Source organism: Cucumis melo, chromosome 1 (assembly GCF_025177605.1).
Source record: "Cucumis melo cultivar AY chromosome 1, USDA_Cmelo_AY_1.0, whole genome shotgun sequence".
Lineage (NCBI taxonomy): Eukaryota > Viridiplantae > Streptophyta > Magnoliopsida > Cucurbitales > Cucurbitaceae > Cucumis > Cucumis melo.
The window spans coordinates 30,532,634-30,545,985 of NC_066857.1; the positions used below are offsets into that span (position 1 = coordinate 30,532,634).

At 32.3% G+C, this 13,352-nt stretch overlaps 2 protein-coding genes across 2 annotated transcripts; one reads left to right on the forward strand and one right to left on the reverse strand.

Moving 5' to 3' along the window:
• Positions 1 to 690: 690 nt before the first annotated feature.
• LOC103492638 (uncharacterized) lies at positions 691 to 3,321 on the forward strand. Its single transcript, XM_008453076.3, has 3 exons — positions 691 to 843; positions 1,161 to 1,327; positions 2,607 to 3,321. Exons 2-3 carry the CDS (start codon positions 1,180 to 1,182, stop codon positions 3,020 to 3,022), a joined length of 564 nt encoding a protein of 187 aa, XP_008451298.1. The 5' UTR covers positions 691 to 843; positions 1,161 to 1,179; the 3' UTR covers positions 3,023 to 3,321.
• A 947-nt stretch (positions 3,322 to 4,268) lies between these two features.
• Positions 4,269 to 9,167, reverse strand: LOC103492639 (homocysteine S-methyltransferase 2). The gene is made up of 7 exons (XM_008453078.3): positions 8,780 to 9,167; positions 7,601 to 7,657; positions 7,298 to 7,527; positions 6,940 to 7,069; positions 6,493 to 6,696; positions 5,975 to 6,046; positions 4,269 to 4,885 (listed from the first exon to the last, which is right to left on the reverse strand). The coding sequence occupies exons 1-7, from the start codon at positions 8,960 to 8,962 to the stop codon at positions 4,745 to 4,747; spliced, it is 1,017 nt and encodes a 338-aa protein (XP_008451300.1). The 5' UTR covers positions 8,963 to 9,167; the 3' UTR covers positions 4,269 to 4,744.
• Between the last annotated feature and the right edge of the window lie 4,185 nt (positions 9,168 to 13,352).

Sequence of the window (13,352 nt, forward strand, 5' to 3'; positions counted from 1 at the left end):
TGTTTTAGTATCTATAAAATTAAAAGTTTTATAGATTTAATAGTATGATATTTTTTTTTTTATTTAACTAGTATGTTTTAAAGAGAATTTTTTATTTTAGAATTTCAGGAGATTTCGTAGAATTTATGATTTAAAATAAAATACGATGTCGATGTATATCAAAATCTTAACATAAATTTTGATTTTAATGGATATTTCTAAAAATGTTATAAAAACAAACAAAATCAAAAAATAAAATCGACTTGATAACTAAATATTTTATTATTTTCGGATAATTAAAGATGTTTATTATTTATATTATTTTTGTATTGATATAATTTTGATATTTGTTTCTTGTGATTTGTGTACTTTTCAGCAATGTGATATATATATTTTGATATCAAACCCATAGAAATGTAAAAACATCGATAAAAATATTGATGTATCGATATAAATTTAAATTATGGGAAATTTTAGCGTTTAAATTTTGGATTAATAAAAATATTTTTAAACTTTTTAAAATTTAAAGATATTTACAAAACTTCTTAATAGTTGATGATTATTTTTAAAATAAAATATTATGGATTACCATCGGAAACTAAGTGTAAAAATTTGTACACTCTTTACGACCATATTTGATGACACCCACACCCACACCCACACCCACTAGAAAGTTATGGATATTTTTATAATTTATAGAAAGTTTATGGTTTTTTATACTTTATTTAAAAGAAAAAAAAAAAAAAAAAACCGTGAGCCCCATGAAGTCAGAAAAGGGCTTCACTTTGCTTTCCCAAATTCTCACAATCCCTTAATTTTCAACCGAACTTCACTCCCCACCTTCGATCTTCCAATTTCCACTTGGTACTACTCTCTTCCTTCTATCTTTCTCCACGATTCTTGTATCTTATACGAATTTCAAATTGCACGCACCGTTTCCTCTTTCCCTGTTTATGCTTTTCAGCTTTACAAAAGAACTCTATTTTGCTAAGTTTTGCCATTGTTTCATGAAGCAACTCACTCTGTTCTGTGTACTGCAGTTGACTTCAATTCAATTATTTTCCTGATTCTGGGTCTTTTAATTGAGTATTGTGATTGTGGGGCTGGGTTTTTCTTTTCTTTTCTTTTTTCTTTATTTGGATACTGGCTGATTGATTTGAATGAACCATAATTTTCTTCAGATTCTCAACTTGCTTTGCCATGAAAAGGGCAATGCCATGGAGTGATGAAGAGGACAATTCCTCATCTTTATCACAGTCGGATTCAGACGGCGATGAAGATAATGGCGAGACAAAAGCCAGCTTTCGAGTTAAAGGTGGCCGTTCCTCTAAAGAAAAAGACACTGAAGGTTATTATTTCCTTTACTTGGGAATATTTATGGTACTCGCTCTTGAATATGAAATTGTAATCTAAAGCTTCATGGAATCCGTTTAATTGTTTGTCTCTCTGGTTTGCATTTTCTGTAAATAAAGTAATCCGTATTGTGTCAGAAAGTAATGAAAAAAGTAAGCTATACACTGATGCAAGGGTGCTCTAATGCTAGCTATTTTACCCTACATGCTACATTTTGTTTGAAGTGCATGACCGTAGCTTTTCTTCTGAATATATTGCTTTCTATAATTCAATTGTTGGGCGTAATATATACACACGTAAACACACACACACACACACACATATATATGAGATAAAGGTAATTAGTTTGACCCTTACAGTTATGAGTATTTCAAGTTTTCCTGAGTTCGTTCAAGTAGAATTGATAGGACTAGGCTCACTTAAACGGAGATGTGAATGCATAATATATATATTTTGGTTCGTTAGATAATCTTGGTTTGTCAGTTTCTTGGCTTGATATTTCTCTTTGTTTGACTTGGTACGCTTTGGTTCAGTTTGTCTTTAGTTTCTCGTGGGACTCTCTCTCTAAGATTTTTGTGCCTTTTAGTTTATGGATTTCTTCATTAGTTGTGTTTGTCTCCAATATTTGTCTTATATTTGGAGTTCTTGTACTTTGGAGTAGTAGTCACTTTTCATTATATTTCTTGTATTTTAGAATAGTACTCTCTTTTCATTATATCAATGAATTTTTTGTTTCCGTTTTAAAAGATAGAATAATCTCGGTTTGTGAATACTTATGAGAAGAGTTGGGACCTTTTGACTTTCCAGTAAGGCACTAAGGCTGATTAATTTCCCTAAGTACTATGGGCATGAAGGGGTGGAGAGGATCCTAGTGAAACTTGGTCTCTTGTTCGTTATCATGTTTTTCTCAAGGCTTAGATCTTTTAGGCCTTTTGTAATTGTAACTATTCTATAGGTGTTGTTTTGAATAGTTGGATTCCCTTTTCATAGAGGAGGCTCTTCCTTTTGTGGGTTGGGTTTTTTGTATGCTTTTCATTTTTATTTTCACAATGAAAGTGTTTTTTCTTAAAAAAAAAAGAAAAAAAAAAAACACGAAGGGGCTAGAACTAGAAGATTTGAATGTGAGCAATGAAACAACTCATTGAATATGTAGTTCGGATATAAAAAACTGAGAAAATATGCTGTGTAATATCTGCTACATCTCTCTATTCTAAGTACCAAAAAAGAAAGCCATTAGGTTTCTTATGGTTGTGTATACTGCTACTTGTTTTCAGTCAAATCTGGAGGAAAGCGGAAAAGTGTTGCTGTGGACTTCGATACATTGCAACGCCATGGCTACAGAGGTGGTCCATCAGTCTTGAAAGTACCACCTCCAAAGGAGAATGAGAAGCAAGATTGGTCATGGTCTACTGGCAGGGAAACTCGGGAAAACAGAGAAACCGAAGAATCATATGAAGAGAGACAGAAAACAAGGGCTGCATTAGAAAATGGGGAGCAGCTGCTAACAGCACAAACTCGGAAGGAGAAAGAGAGGGAGAAGGAGAAGGAGAGGGAGAAGAAGAATGTTTCCTTCTCCCAAAAGGAAAAGAGGAAAAGAGAGCTTGGTCAAGCAAGCAGGGGGAAAAACTATGTTGAAGAAGAAAAGAGAATGTTGAGGGAAAGCGGCATCTACTCAGGTTTTGATACTTGACCATCCATTGCAACTAACTTATTATTTACCCAGAAAAAAGCAGCTGAGAGGAACTGAAGTTGATGCACTGCAAAATGTCGGACAAATGTTATTCGTTGAGGTTCAGTCCCCATATGTAGAGGCAACTATCATCTGCATGGATTTAAGGTGCATATGAAAATTGTGTATAGCTGATTTTGTACCATTTTTACTGGGTGTTCAGTTGCGTCAAGAATGATGTTTTTTATGGTCATGGATAAAACAGCTTCAGTAACCCAACAGTTGTATATGACGGTGAAAGAAGAACTTGGATTTTTAAACTCTTTTGGTGCTACACAGGAAGTTAATGTTTGAAGATGATCGTTTGATGATCTCAAGAAACAAAAGAAAAAAAATTAGGGGTTAGCTCTAAGGCTGTTATTCTATTATATTGATTTTGGAGTGATAACTTATTTGAACTTTAAAATGACTTTTTAAGTAGTAGGTCAAGATCACAATACTCCTGAAGTTTGCAATTTGATGAAGTAGAAAGTTATAAAAATTCATACAAAATGATGTATATAGAGACTTTTGTCCATTAATATCTCTGAAATTTTATTATATTTTATAATCGATTTTACAATTTAAAATAATTTTCTTATATCCATCTATTGTATACACACAGTCACACATCAACTAAATGCTTTGTCACTTCTTACTCAAATATGTAAAACAAAAAAGGGGATTTTAAAAATTACTTTTTTTTTTTAGATTTCATATTTATAAAGCAAAAAAAAAAAAAAAAAAGATTTTAAAAATTACTTTTTAAAGATTTGAAAACTCTTAAAAGAACATATTATAAAAATAATTATTACATAGTCTTAGGGATTACAATTGATTACACGTTCATCTTTTATCGATTGAATGCACCAATTATTGCAATTTGGTTTAGTATCACAGATCATATTCAAACCGTTCCAAACTTACTATTTTTCTCTATTTTCAACTCAAATTTAACTTGTGCACTAAACTAAAATGGCTAATCAGATACTGGGTTACTTTTGTTGTTAAGTAAATTAAAGTCTATATTAGAATTTAATTGCAAAGATTTCTTTCGAAAGTCAATTTATCACATATCCATGGAATTAAGAATTGGGAGTTGTTACTATTCGAGAGCAATGAGAAATGGTCCAAACCCACTAAAAAAATGGACAAGAAATTCCTGAATTTCCTGAACCTAATGGCCAGCTACTCCCCTTGGCAATTTCAATCCTCTCCATAGAAGGTGTTAAGAAAAAGATCGTTCTTTTATAACTTACTAATCAAAGAAAACCTATCCATTAGATAAGATAATAGTTTCACATTCAAATGAACCTACATGTGTTATGTATCAGATCTCAGCATTGAAATGACTGCCTTTTACCCATGCATCCATGCAATGTTTCTCCCAAAACCTTTGCACCATACAACGAAACATAAGCCGAATAATGATATACGTACAAAAAATAATCTCATGAATCAGGAGAATGCAGGTCCAATAAATTAAGAACAAGAAAAGGAGGATGGGGAGAGGGGAAGGAGATAAGTAATCTAATCCAGAAAATGCAATCCTTACATTCATCAGCCAAGTCTTACCGTCAAATTTGATGAAAGATAAGTTGCCACATAAGAATCCAAGAGACATCCTCAGATTAGACTTACCTTCAAAATTGAGATGTTACTCCTTGAAATGCACCAAAATCGTTATGTTAGAGAATGGTTTTCTTATCTCTTTGAAAGGGTCCTGTAAATTCCCCTGATTGTATTTGGAGTGGTTCGACAGCAACCTCCAAACAATGATGCCCCGGTCTCACACCATTTGTTTACATAAGATACAAAATCATCATCCGAGACCCCAGTATTTTGCTGCAGCACGTAGTAAAAAAAGTTACATTTCAGGACTATTCTTCAAATACCATAGTTAAGAGATAAGTCAACAGTTCATTCCTCCTATTTCTAGCTTTAGTACAGAATGACTGTCGGAAATGATAACAAACCTGCCCCTTCAGAAATGAAATTAAGATCAATTTTTAATGAGAGAAGAATTCATGGAACTTATTTATGTATGTTAGAACTCTTTCAAACCGCCAAATACTATTAAAATTGAACTTCAACATATAAAATACATTTTAGTTATAATTGTAAATTTTAGGAAGAGATCACTCTCCTCTATCTCTTTTTTTTTTTTTTGGTCAACATATGGGATGTGGGATTGAACATAAGAGCTCAGGGTTGATAGTTAAAATGCATGTTAGTTGATAATTGCAAATCTAGATCATTTACTAGCATTGTACACAAATTACCATCGATGATTAGCCTTAGGTATATTAGGAATGATCTCTATACTAATAGGGTGGACGGTTGTTTGGAGTACAGAAGAACTTTATATTTCACTATTATATAAACAAACCAAATCATTCAATGTATATTCCAATGTGCAATCTGGTACTAACCAAATATTAAATATCGTACACGTTTTTAGACACTAAATGAAATAGAACCAAGTGGTTGTTTAATGGAATCGATTGAGGTTCATGCGAGCTGTTTGAGCAACTACTAGCTCAATCACAAGGGTGGAAAAAAAATGGGGAAACAAAATGAAATAGCCTCCTTGCCTGATTCATTTTTCAACTCTGGACTGGCTACGTGTTCTTTATAAAATGTAATTCCATTTAAATTTTCCAACAGGCTTGTTATGTAACTACAAAGACTGATTCACATTCTTTGGAAGGTCAATTTTTTAAAAAAAATTAGATGGAGTGTAAGAAGTAGTTTTTGTGATCAACATGCATTAACGTCTCAGCATGGTAAAGGGCTAAAAAGTAATGAAACCATACAATCTCTTATCTGTTCTTCAAAAATGGTTTTGGAAAGTGCAAAGGAGAAATATAATAATTTCAACTGAAGAAAAGTCTGAAAGGACTAGAGATAAAGATAATTATGAAATGAACTTACCACCCATTCCTTTAGATCAGCATCATAACTTTCACCACTATTTGGATATATCACTATAGGCTTTGTAGTGACCTGAAAGAGCAATAAATTAGTTTTCCACTGCTGCTTGCAAAAAAACAAACTCACATGATACGATCGATAGACACAAGATAATTATAAAAATAAAAATAAAAAGAAGAAATTGACACTTTCCACTTATCTATAATTTATCACGAGTGAAGAACAAGTGAAACTCAAGGAAGGAAGAGGAAAGGACATTAATGCAATAAATAATCAAAACAAAATGGTAAAATTTTCTCTTTTCTTTCAATTTTTTATTTTATACAGAAATTAATAGAAGAGCCAATAAAAGTTGGCATATATCCCTTGGCATTAACCTTGAAAAGGCTCTAACATTCAACTATCTGGAACAAATGTGATAGACAAATGAGATACATTAAACTCAAATGCTGTACTTCGACAGAAGTGCATCGTCTAATTGAGATTATTCAATTAAAAAATAAAATGGGATATTTTACCTTCTTTATGGAAGATATTAGACCATGAATAAATCTGGGTGGTGTACAGTTAATTCCAACTGCAACGGTATTTCTACATGATTCAGCAATCGAAACACATTCTGAATAAGAATCACCACTAACCACATGGATACCATCCTTTGAGTTGAAAGCAAACCATGCAGGAAGGCTGATATTTTCTTCCTCCAAGAGTTCTGCATATGCCTGTACACATAGCATGCATGATCGACCAATCAATGTCCAATTTACACAGCATGCAATGACGAAATACCAGAAAAGTGATCATGATCCCATAAAAAAAAAAACAATCTTTCGAAAATTGCATGTTGCAGTAAAAAATTCCAATGCAAGGAAATGGTCCCAGATATGAAAAATATATAAAGTTCACAATGCACCACCATTAAAAGATGACATAGTTGTTAGTTTCAATGCATTACGATCAAATACCTTGGCTTCAAGTTTATTGGGAATGGTCTCAAATGCAATCAGGTCAGCCCCCGACTCTGCAAGCACTTTTACTCTTTTTCTATGGAAGTCTTTCAGAGCCTCAAGTGTCATACTGTCACCATAAATACCACTACAAATGGCAGAAACAAAAAGAACATCCAATCACTTCTGAGTTGAAATTAGACGGAAATTTTTACATTGGTTATAGTTGGCATAAAAAATTGATAGATAGAAGGTTGCATTTACTGATGAAACATCCAAATAAAACTTCATATATCGATGTAAAATCCCCCCAGAAGTAGTATTTAGATAAAATGAAACTAATAATAATAATAATAATAATAATAAATCCACTCACCTGTACTCAGACCCATCAGCCAAATATGCTCCATAGCTCCCCACAGAAGCTGCTATAAGTATCTGACGTTTTTTGAAAATTTTACCATCTGGGCTCTCATCAGAAGTACTTGTATTACACCTGTCATAATAGTTATCCCGTGCCGAACAGGCAATCTCCACACTCTTTCTTAACAAGGATTCACTTTCATCTCTTGAAAGTCCTTTGGACTCAAATCCCTGGATGGTGGCCTGGGGAGATAAAATGACAATTGGTTTGATTTTATGATAGAAACATCATTAGAAAATCGGATGTGAGAATTACTTGATAAGATGCCGTGATGATAATATCTGCCCCTGCTTCAAGGTAATCCATGTGTACCTGTACCACACAATACCAAAGAAATAATCGAAAAAGATCAATGCGATAATGATGCTTAAAGTTCAATTGAAATACAAACTATAACTTATACGTGCTATTGTTTATTATCATCATCATTATGACCATGACCACCATTTTACTTGACTGCATTGTTTTTTATCATTTCATACTTATAATTAGTCTCAGTCCATAAGAGCTTTATATCCCACTTCTAAAGGTTCTTGTTGAGAAATAAAATAACATCATAGAAAATTATCAATACTTCAAAAGAAAGCAAAGTGACAAAAAAAAAAAAAAAAAAGAAAAGAAAAGAAAAGAAAAGAAACAAACAAACAAAAACAAAACGAGAAAGGTTCTTATTGACAAATGACATCATAGAAAATGCTAAATATATTTTTGTGAAGTATGAAAATGAAGAAAAAGCAGAGAAAGCACCATATAGAAGGAATTGTGTCATCTGTCTTGTTACTTTATTCCTACTTTTGCCCCTATACAACCATGAATGCAGTAAAATCCATGTTTGAAAATGCTCTTAACCATGTTCAAAAGACTTTTGGTAACTCTATCCATTAAAATTCATCAAACCCGGGAGAAACATAAAAATATTTTTCAAGAAAAAGTCAAAACCACCATGAAATGCTTTTAAGAGAAATGGAACCAAACAACAAAGTGATTTACTAAAAACTAAAAGAACTTTTTAGCACTCTCAAACAATGGATAAAAGTGAGCCAAACCCAATGGGTGAATACAAATTTGTAAATCAACAAACAATAAACTGAAAACAGAACTAAATTCGTCACAAACAAAAGCTATTTGCATGAAAGCAGTGAAATATGAGCAGAAAAAAGCTCCACCCACCTACAAAACTAGAGATCAATCATATAATTAAGTGAAAGCGAAATCCTAAGTGAGGTAAAACAGATAAGCCAAACCAACATTATAATTATTAATGTTATAATTGACTTTTCAAAACAACATAGAGGGTCGGTCAGAAGAATTAGAGATTAAAAATTGAGAAAGAAATCATACAAAATTGTGATTATACTAAGATTAACAATTATTCCTTCCACCAAAACACCATTAAAAAAGCAATTAAGAAACCAGAAAACTGAAGAGATATACTCTGTGAATAAGATGAGGGGAAGTGAGGAGACATTTAGCGCTCCAAAGAGGATCGTTAAGGTCGGCGCCGTGTCGTTCGAGCTCGGTGGCCAAACCACCATCAACAATGGCGGTTCCACCGGATTTTATGAGAAATTCAGTCATGAAGGGCGATGAGAATGCATCGGAAGTAGTATCCGCCATTGGAGATATTGAATGGGTGGAAGGAAAGAATGGAGGATGGAAGGAAGGAATGGGAAATTGAGAGTATGAATTTGTTAGTTAGCCGTCAGAGAGTTGGCTTCGGTAGAGGCTAATCAAGATTCGAGAAGGTCAGAAGGAGCAGTTCCAACTCATCTAAACAGAAATGGGTTTTTAATTTTTCTCAAAATGTTTCTAAAAATGAGACATAATCGAAACATCAAGAAATACAATATTATAAGTCTGTTTTTTTTTTAAATATAAAAAAATGGTAGACTACGACAATTTCAAAAATGGAAAAAACCACGTACATACAGAAATACCTCATCAATATATTTGCGAGTCTAAATTTGGCTTGTTTGGTATATCATTTTTTAAATATTATTATAATTTATTTTTCAATTATATCATTTAATTTGGTTACTGATTGTTTAGATTTAGATTTGACATTTAATTTTGTTAGATGATCGTTTAATTTGGTTAAGTTTTTCAATTCTATCGCTTAATTTTGTTACATAATTTAATTTTGTTACGTTTAAATTTGTTCACATGATCGTTTTGATTTGATAGATTAAATTTGGGCCCCAAAACAATTTTTTTTTTCAAAACTCGGTACGATTTGGCTAAACGATTTTTTTAATTTTTTGGTACAGGATTGTTTAGATTTCTCTACCGATGATTTATTTTTTTTACACGATCACAACATAAAAAAAGAAGAGGAAAAGAAGAAAGACGATTGAAATAAATCAGAGCGAAAAAAAGACTATGGAAAGAAAACGATTGAAATAAATCAGAGCGAGAAAAAGACGATGGAAAGAAATCGTAGCGGAAAAAGAAAGAAAAAGAAGAAAGACGATGAAAAGATTTAACGATGTAAAAAAAGAATTGAAAAATAGGAAAGATTACGGAAAAAAATTGCAGAAAAAAAAAAGAAGAGGAAAAGAAAAACACGATGAAAGAAATCGTAGGAGGAAGAAGATGAGGAAGAAGATGAAAGAAATCGTAGGAGGAAGAGACGATTTCATCGAGAAAAAGATGGAAGGGCAAAGCTGAAATATTTTAAAAAATGGCTAACACTTTCCTATCCAAACCGTAAATAGTTTGGTATTTTGTTAAATGTATGTACGTTTTCATGTTATAAATATATAAATTAACATAAATTAAATAGTTAAGAAAATTTTAAAAAAAATCCCAAAATATTCTACTTCTATCCATTTATTTGAAATTTTCACAAATATATATCTTACTAAACCTAACAAATGTCACTATAAGTCAATTCAAAGATGAATTATGTAACAACTCTAAGAGTTGGTATTTTCAAATAGTGGCAAATAAGTTGGAAAGAGGAAAATGATGAAAGCACAACAAATAAAATGAAATATCTAAAAAAAAATTCATTACAATAAAAATATATTTTTCAGAATATCATTTTTGTAAATTCTTTTTTTTTTCTTTCCAAAATAATTTTTTTAATGATTTTTTAACAAAATGATTTTAAGATCAATTTATGCAGTGTGAAACTTATTATTTCTTTAATTATTTTATGCATTTGATGTTCAACAAATCTATTCATAGTTTGATCATTGAAATCAAGCACGAAAAAACATTATACATTATAGAACACCACACATTAGGTTGGTTAATTTAAGTATGTTTCAAATAAAAACAGAATTGTGTATTGCACGTACCTATAGATCGCCATTGATGACCTCTATGTATTCTCTTCCAACATCAGCCCACTTAAGGCAACGAACTTGAAATGTTTTCCTTACACACACGCTAATGGCCTAGATGAACAGAACAACGTGTGGCGAAATGGGCTTCTTCGCGCCAGGGGCCATAGACATGAGAATCCTACCATTGGGATGGACATACCTCTCCAACTCCAAGAGTCGAGGCTGTGCACGTCTCGTAGGAGTCAGAGATGGTTGAATACTTTCTGTTGAATAAAACAACAAATTAATGTGAGAAAAAAGTTAAAATAATTATGAGCTAACATACCGAGAGATTCATCCGAATTGTCGCCCATCGAGGACGACCCTCCTGCCGTGTTTAGATCATCACCGAACTCGAGGAACATTGCATCTGTCTCCTCGAAACCGCTCGAAAATGATGACATAGTACCCGTGGACATATAAACTAATTAATCATGTGGGTATGTGGTATGTCACTATCATTTGTCGTCGCTTGACCCGCTTTGATGTGATAATTGTTCATCCTCATCGTCTATGAAGTCATTAGTGACATGATGCATAATCGGTCTTTTGATAATTGTAGGATCAACGTCAGTCCTGCACAGAGTGTCATCCTTAATGTGTTCATCCACTTGACAGCCGACAACGATTTTGAGTGCATTCAGTTGCTCAATCTCAACATCGTCCACTTCGGGCACATCCTATATACACTTATTCTGGGCCACTTGGACAACTTTTCAATTATTACAATTTTTGGGTCTTCTAGGTAAAATACTTATGTGCTTGTGTAACAAGAATGATCGGTTCCTTGGTGAACAAAAAATGGGACGTGTTGATAGCTTTGTACCCTAATTCCACATGTGTCCTTTGGCTTTTGTTGCTATCTGTGTCATACCAACGACACTTAAAAAGCCAAACACTTATTCCCATCAGATATTGAACGTGCAACACTTCGTCAAAAACATCATAGAAATTATGTTGTCGTGACTTCCACTGGCATTGCTTTCATTGATTATCATCACTCCACTATTTTGTGTAGTACGCTGGAAATCATGTTCTAACGTGTGAAATCTCACCCCACCGACAATACATCCATTATAACATCGAACGTCAAGTGATGGTCCCATCGCAAGTGAGAAGAAATTGTGAGATAAATTTTCTGACTCACGCAATTCTATAACTTGAAATCCATGTGATAATGATTATGTACATTGACGCCTTACACCCAGAGGTCGAGAATGAGTTCTTGTTTTTTGACGATGCATTCACAACGTCGATAAATGTTAATAATAAAATAATGTGTTCGTCGTTTCTCGATGTGTATAAAATGACGTTGGAGAAAGGTGTCTGTCCCAACGTATTTTCTTCCAACGTCGTTTTGTGTGTCGGAAACACCCTGATTTTTTGTAGTGTCTAATTTGTCAAGAATTTAGCTCAATTGACATTTTTATGTAAGTGAGAACAAGGAGTCTCGAGTTCAAATTCTCTCCAATTTGTTTTTTAAAAAATTATGACCTAATTTGAATATCAACGTGGATGAAAGTATTGGAGTCTTGATTTTAGAAAAATATTGATAAAGTGTTGATGTCAATAGAAATATTGATAAAGTATTGATGTCGATAGAAATATTGATTCACCTCTAATGGCGATAATGAACTCATGGGAATATCAATATTTTTTTTCTCTGACAAGTGGTGTAGAAAATTCTAACTTTTAATCAATCAAGGGGTATACTCTTGAGCTAGGCTCAAATCTACCATGCAAGGGAGATTTAAAATTGGGATCTTTTAGGTCAAAATTATGTATATTTACAACCAAACACATCATTAATTTTGATTGGATAATTGTTGAACATCTTTAAAAAAAATTGTTTTAAGTTCATAAATTTCAAAAATTCCCTTTTTTTTTTTTTTTGATATTCGAAGGTTTGTCAACTACAACTCTCAACGTTTAGGGATAAAATTTATAACTTAATCAAATTGTATTATTGGTTTATTATATTTTTATATATTGATGAAATTGTTACACCCTCTTAACAACTCTAAAAGAATTCTTTTGCAAGAAATCATTTTTTGATAATGGATATTGACTCATCTTATTGAACGATGAGTTAAAGATAAGACGATTTATGTGTTAGCATGAGTATAGCTAAATTGATATGAATTTGTACTACCAACATCAAAGTTTAACGTTCTATTTTCACTCTTAACATATCGTAAAAAGATTTTAAAAAATAATGAGAAAATTACAATTTCTTTTGAACTAAATTTTACTTATATTCTTGCTCTATAATCTCAAGTGGCATTTCCCTCCTTTAAGAGAATGAAATCCCAAATATCTTTTAACATTTTATCAATCTTTAGCATTAATATCAAATTGTTGAGTATGTTGATATTGGAAAAAAGATATTTGACATTGTAATTAATGGTGGTACCGACTTTGTGTTTATTGTAAGGTTTTTGAAGGATTGGATGCAAGAATGGTTTAGAGTAAATCTCTCAATCCCCTTCAAATTTAGTCCCATAAGCACTCATTCTATCTCCTTTTCATAACCAACAAATTAAATCAATCATTCATTGATTTCATATGTAATCATGACCCTTTTAATTTCATCTACAAAGCTAACAACATGTATCAACTCCAAACCGAGTTTCAGAAGAATCCATCTCATTCTTTGATAAGTGTATTAATTTAAACAT

Coding starts and splice junctions, on each gene's coding strand:
- LOC103492638 (XM_008453076.3), top strand. CDS start 1,180: ATGAAAAGGGCAATGCCATGGAGTGATGAAGAGGACAATTCCTCATCT. Junction 1,328..2,606: donor TAAAGAAAAAGACACTGAAG/GTTATTATTTCC, acceptor ACTTGTTTTCAG/TCAAATCTGGAGGAAAGCGG.
- LOC103492639 (XM_008453078.3), bottom strand. CDS start 8,962: ATGGCGGATACTACTTCCGATGCATTCTCATCGCCCTTCATGACTGAA. Junction 6,697..6,939: donor CCAATAAACTTGAAGCCAAG/GTATTTGATCGT, acceptor CTATGTGTACAG/GCATATGCAGAACTCTTGGA. Junction 4,886..5,974: donor CTGATCTAAAGGAATGGGTG/GTAAGTTCATTT, acceptor TACGTGCTGCAG/CAAAATACTGGGGTCTCGGA.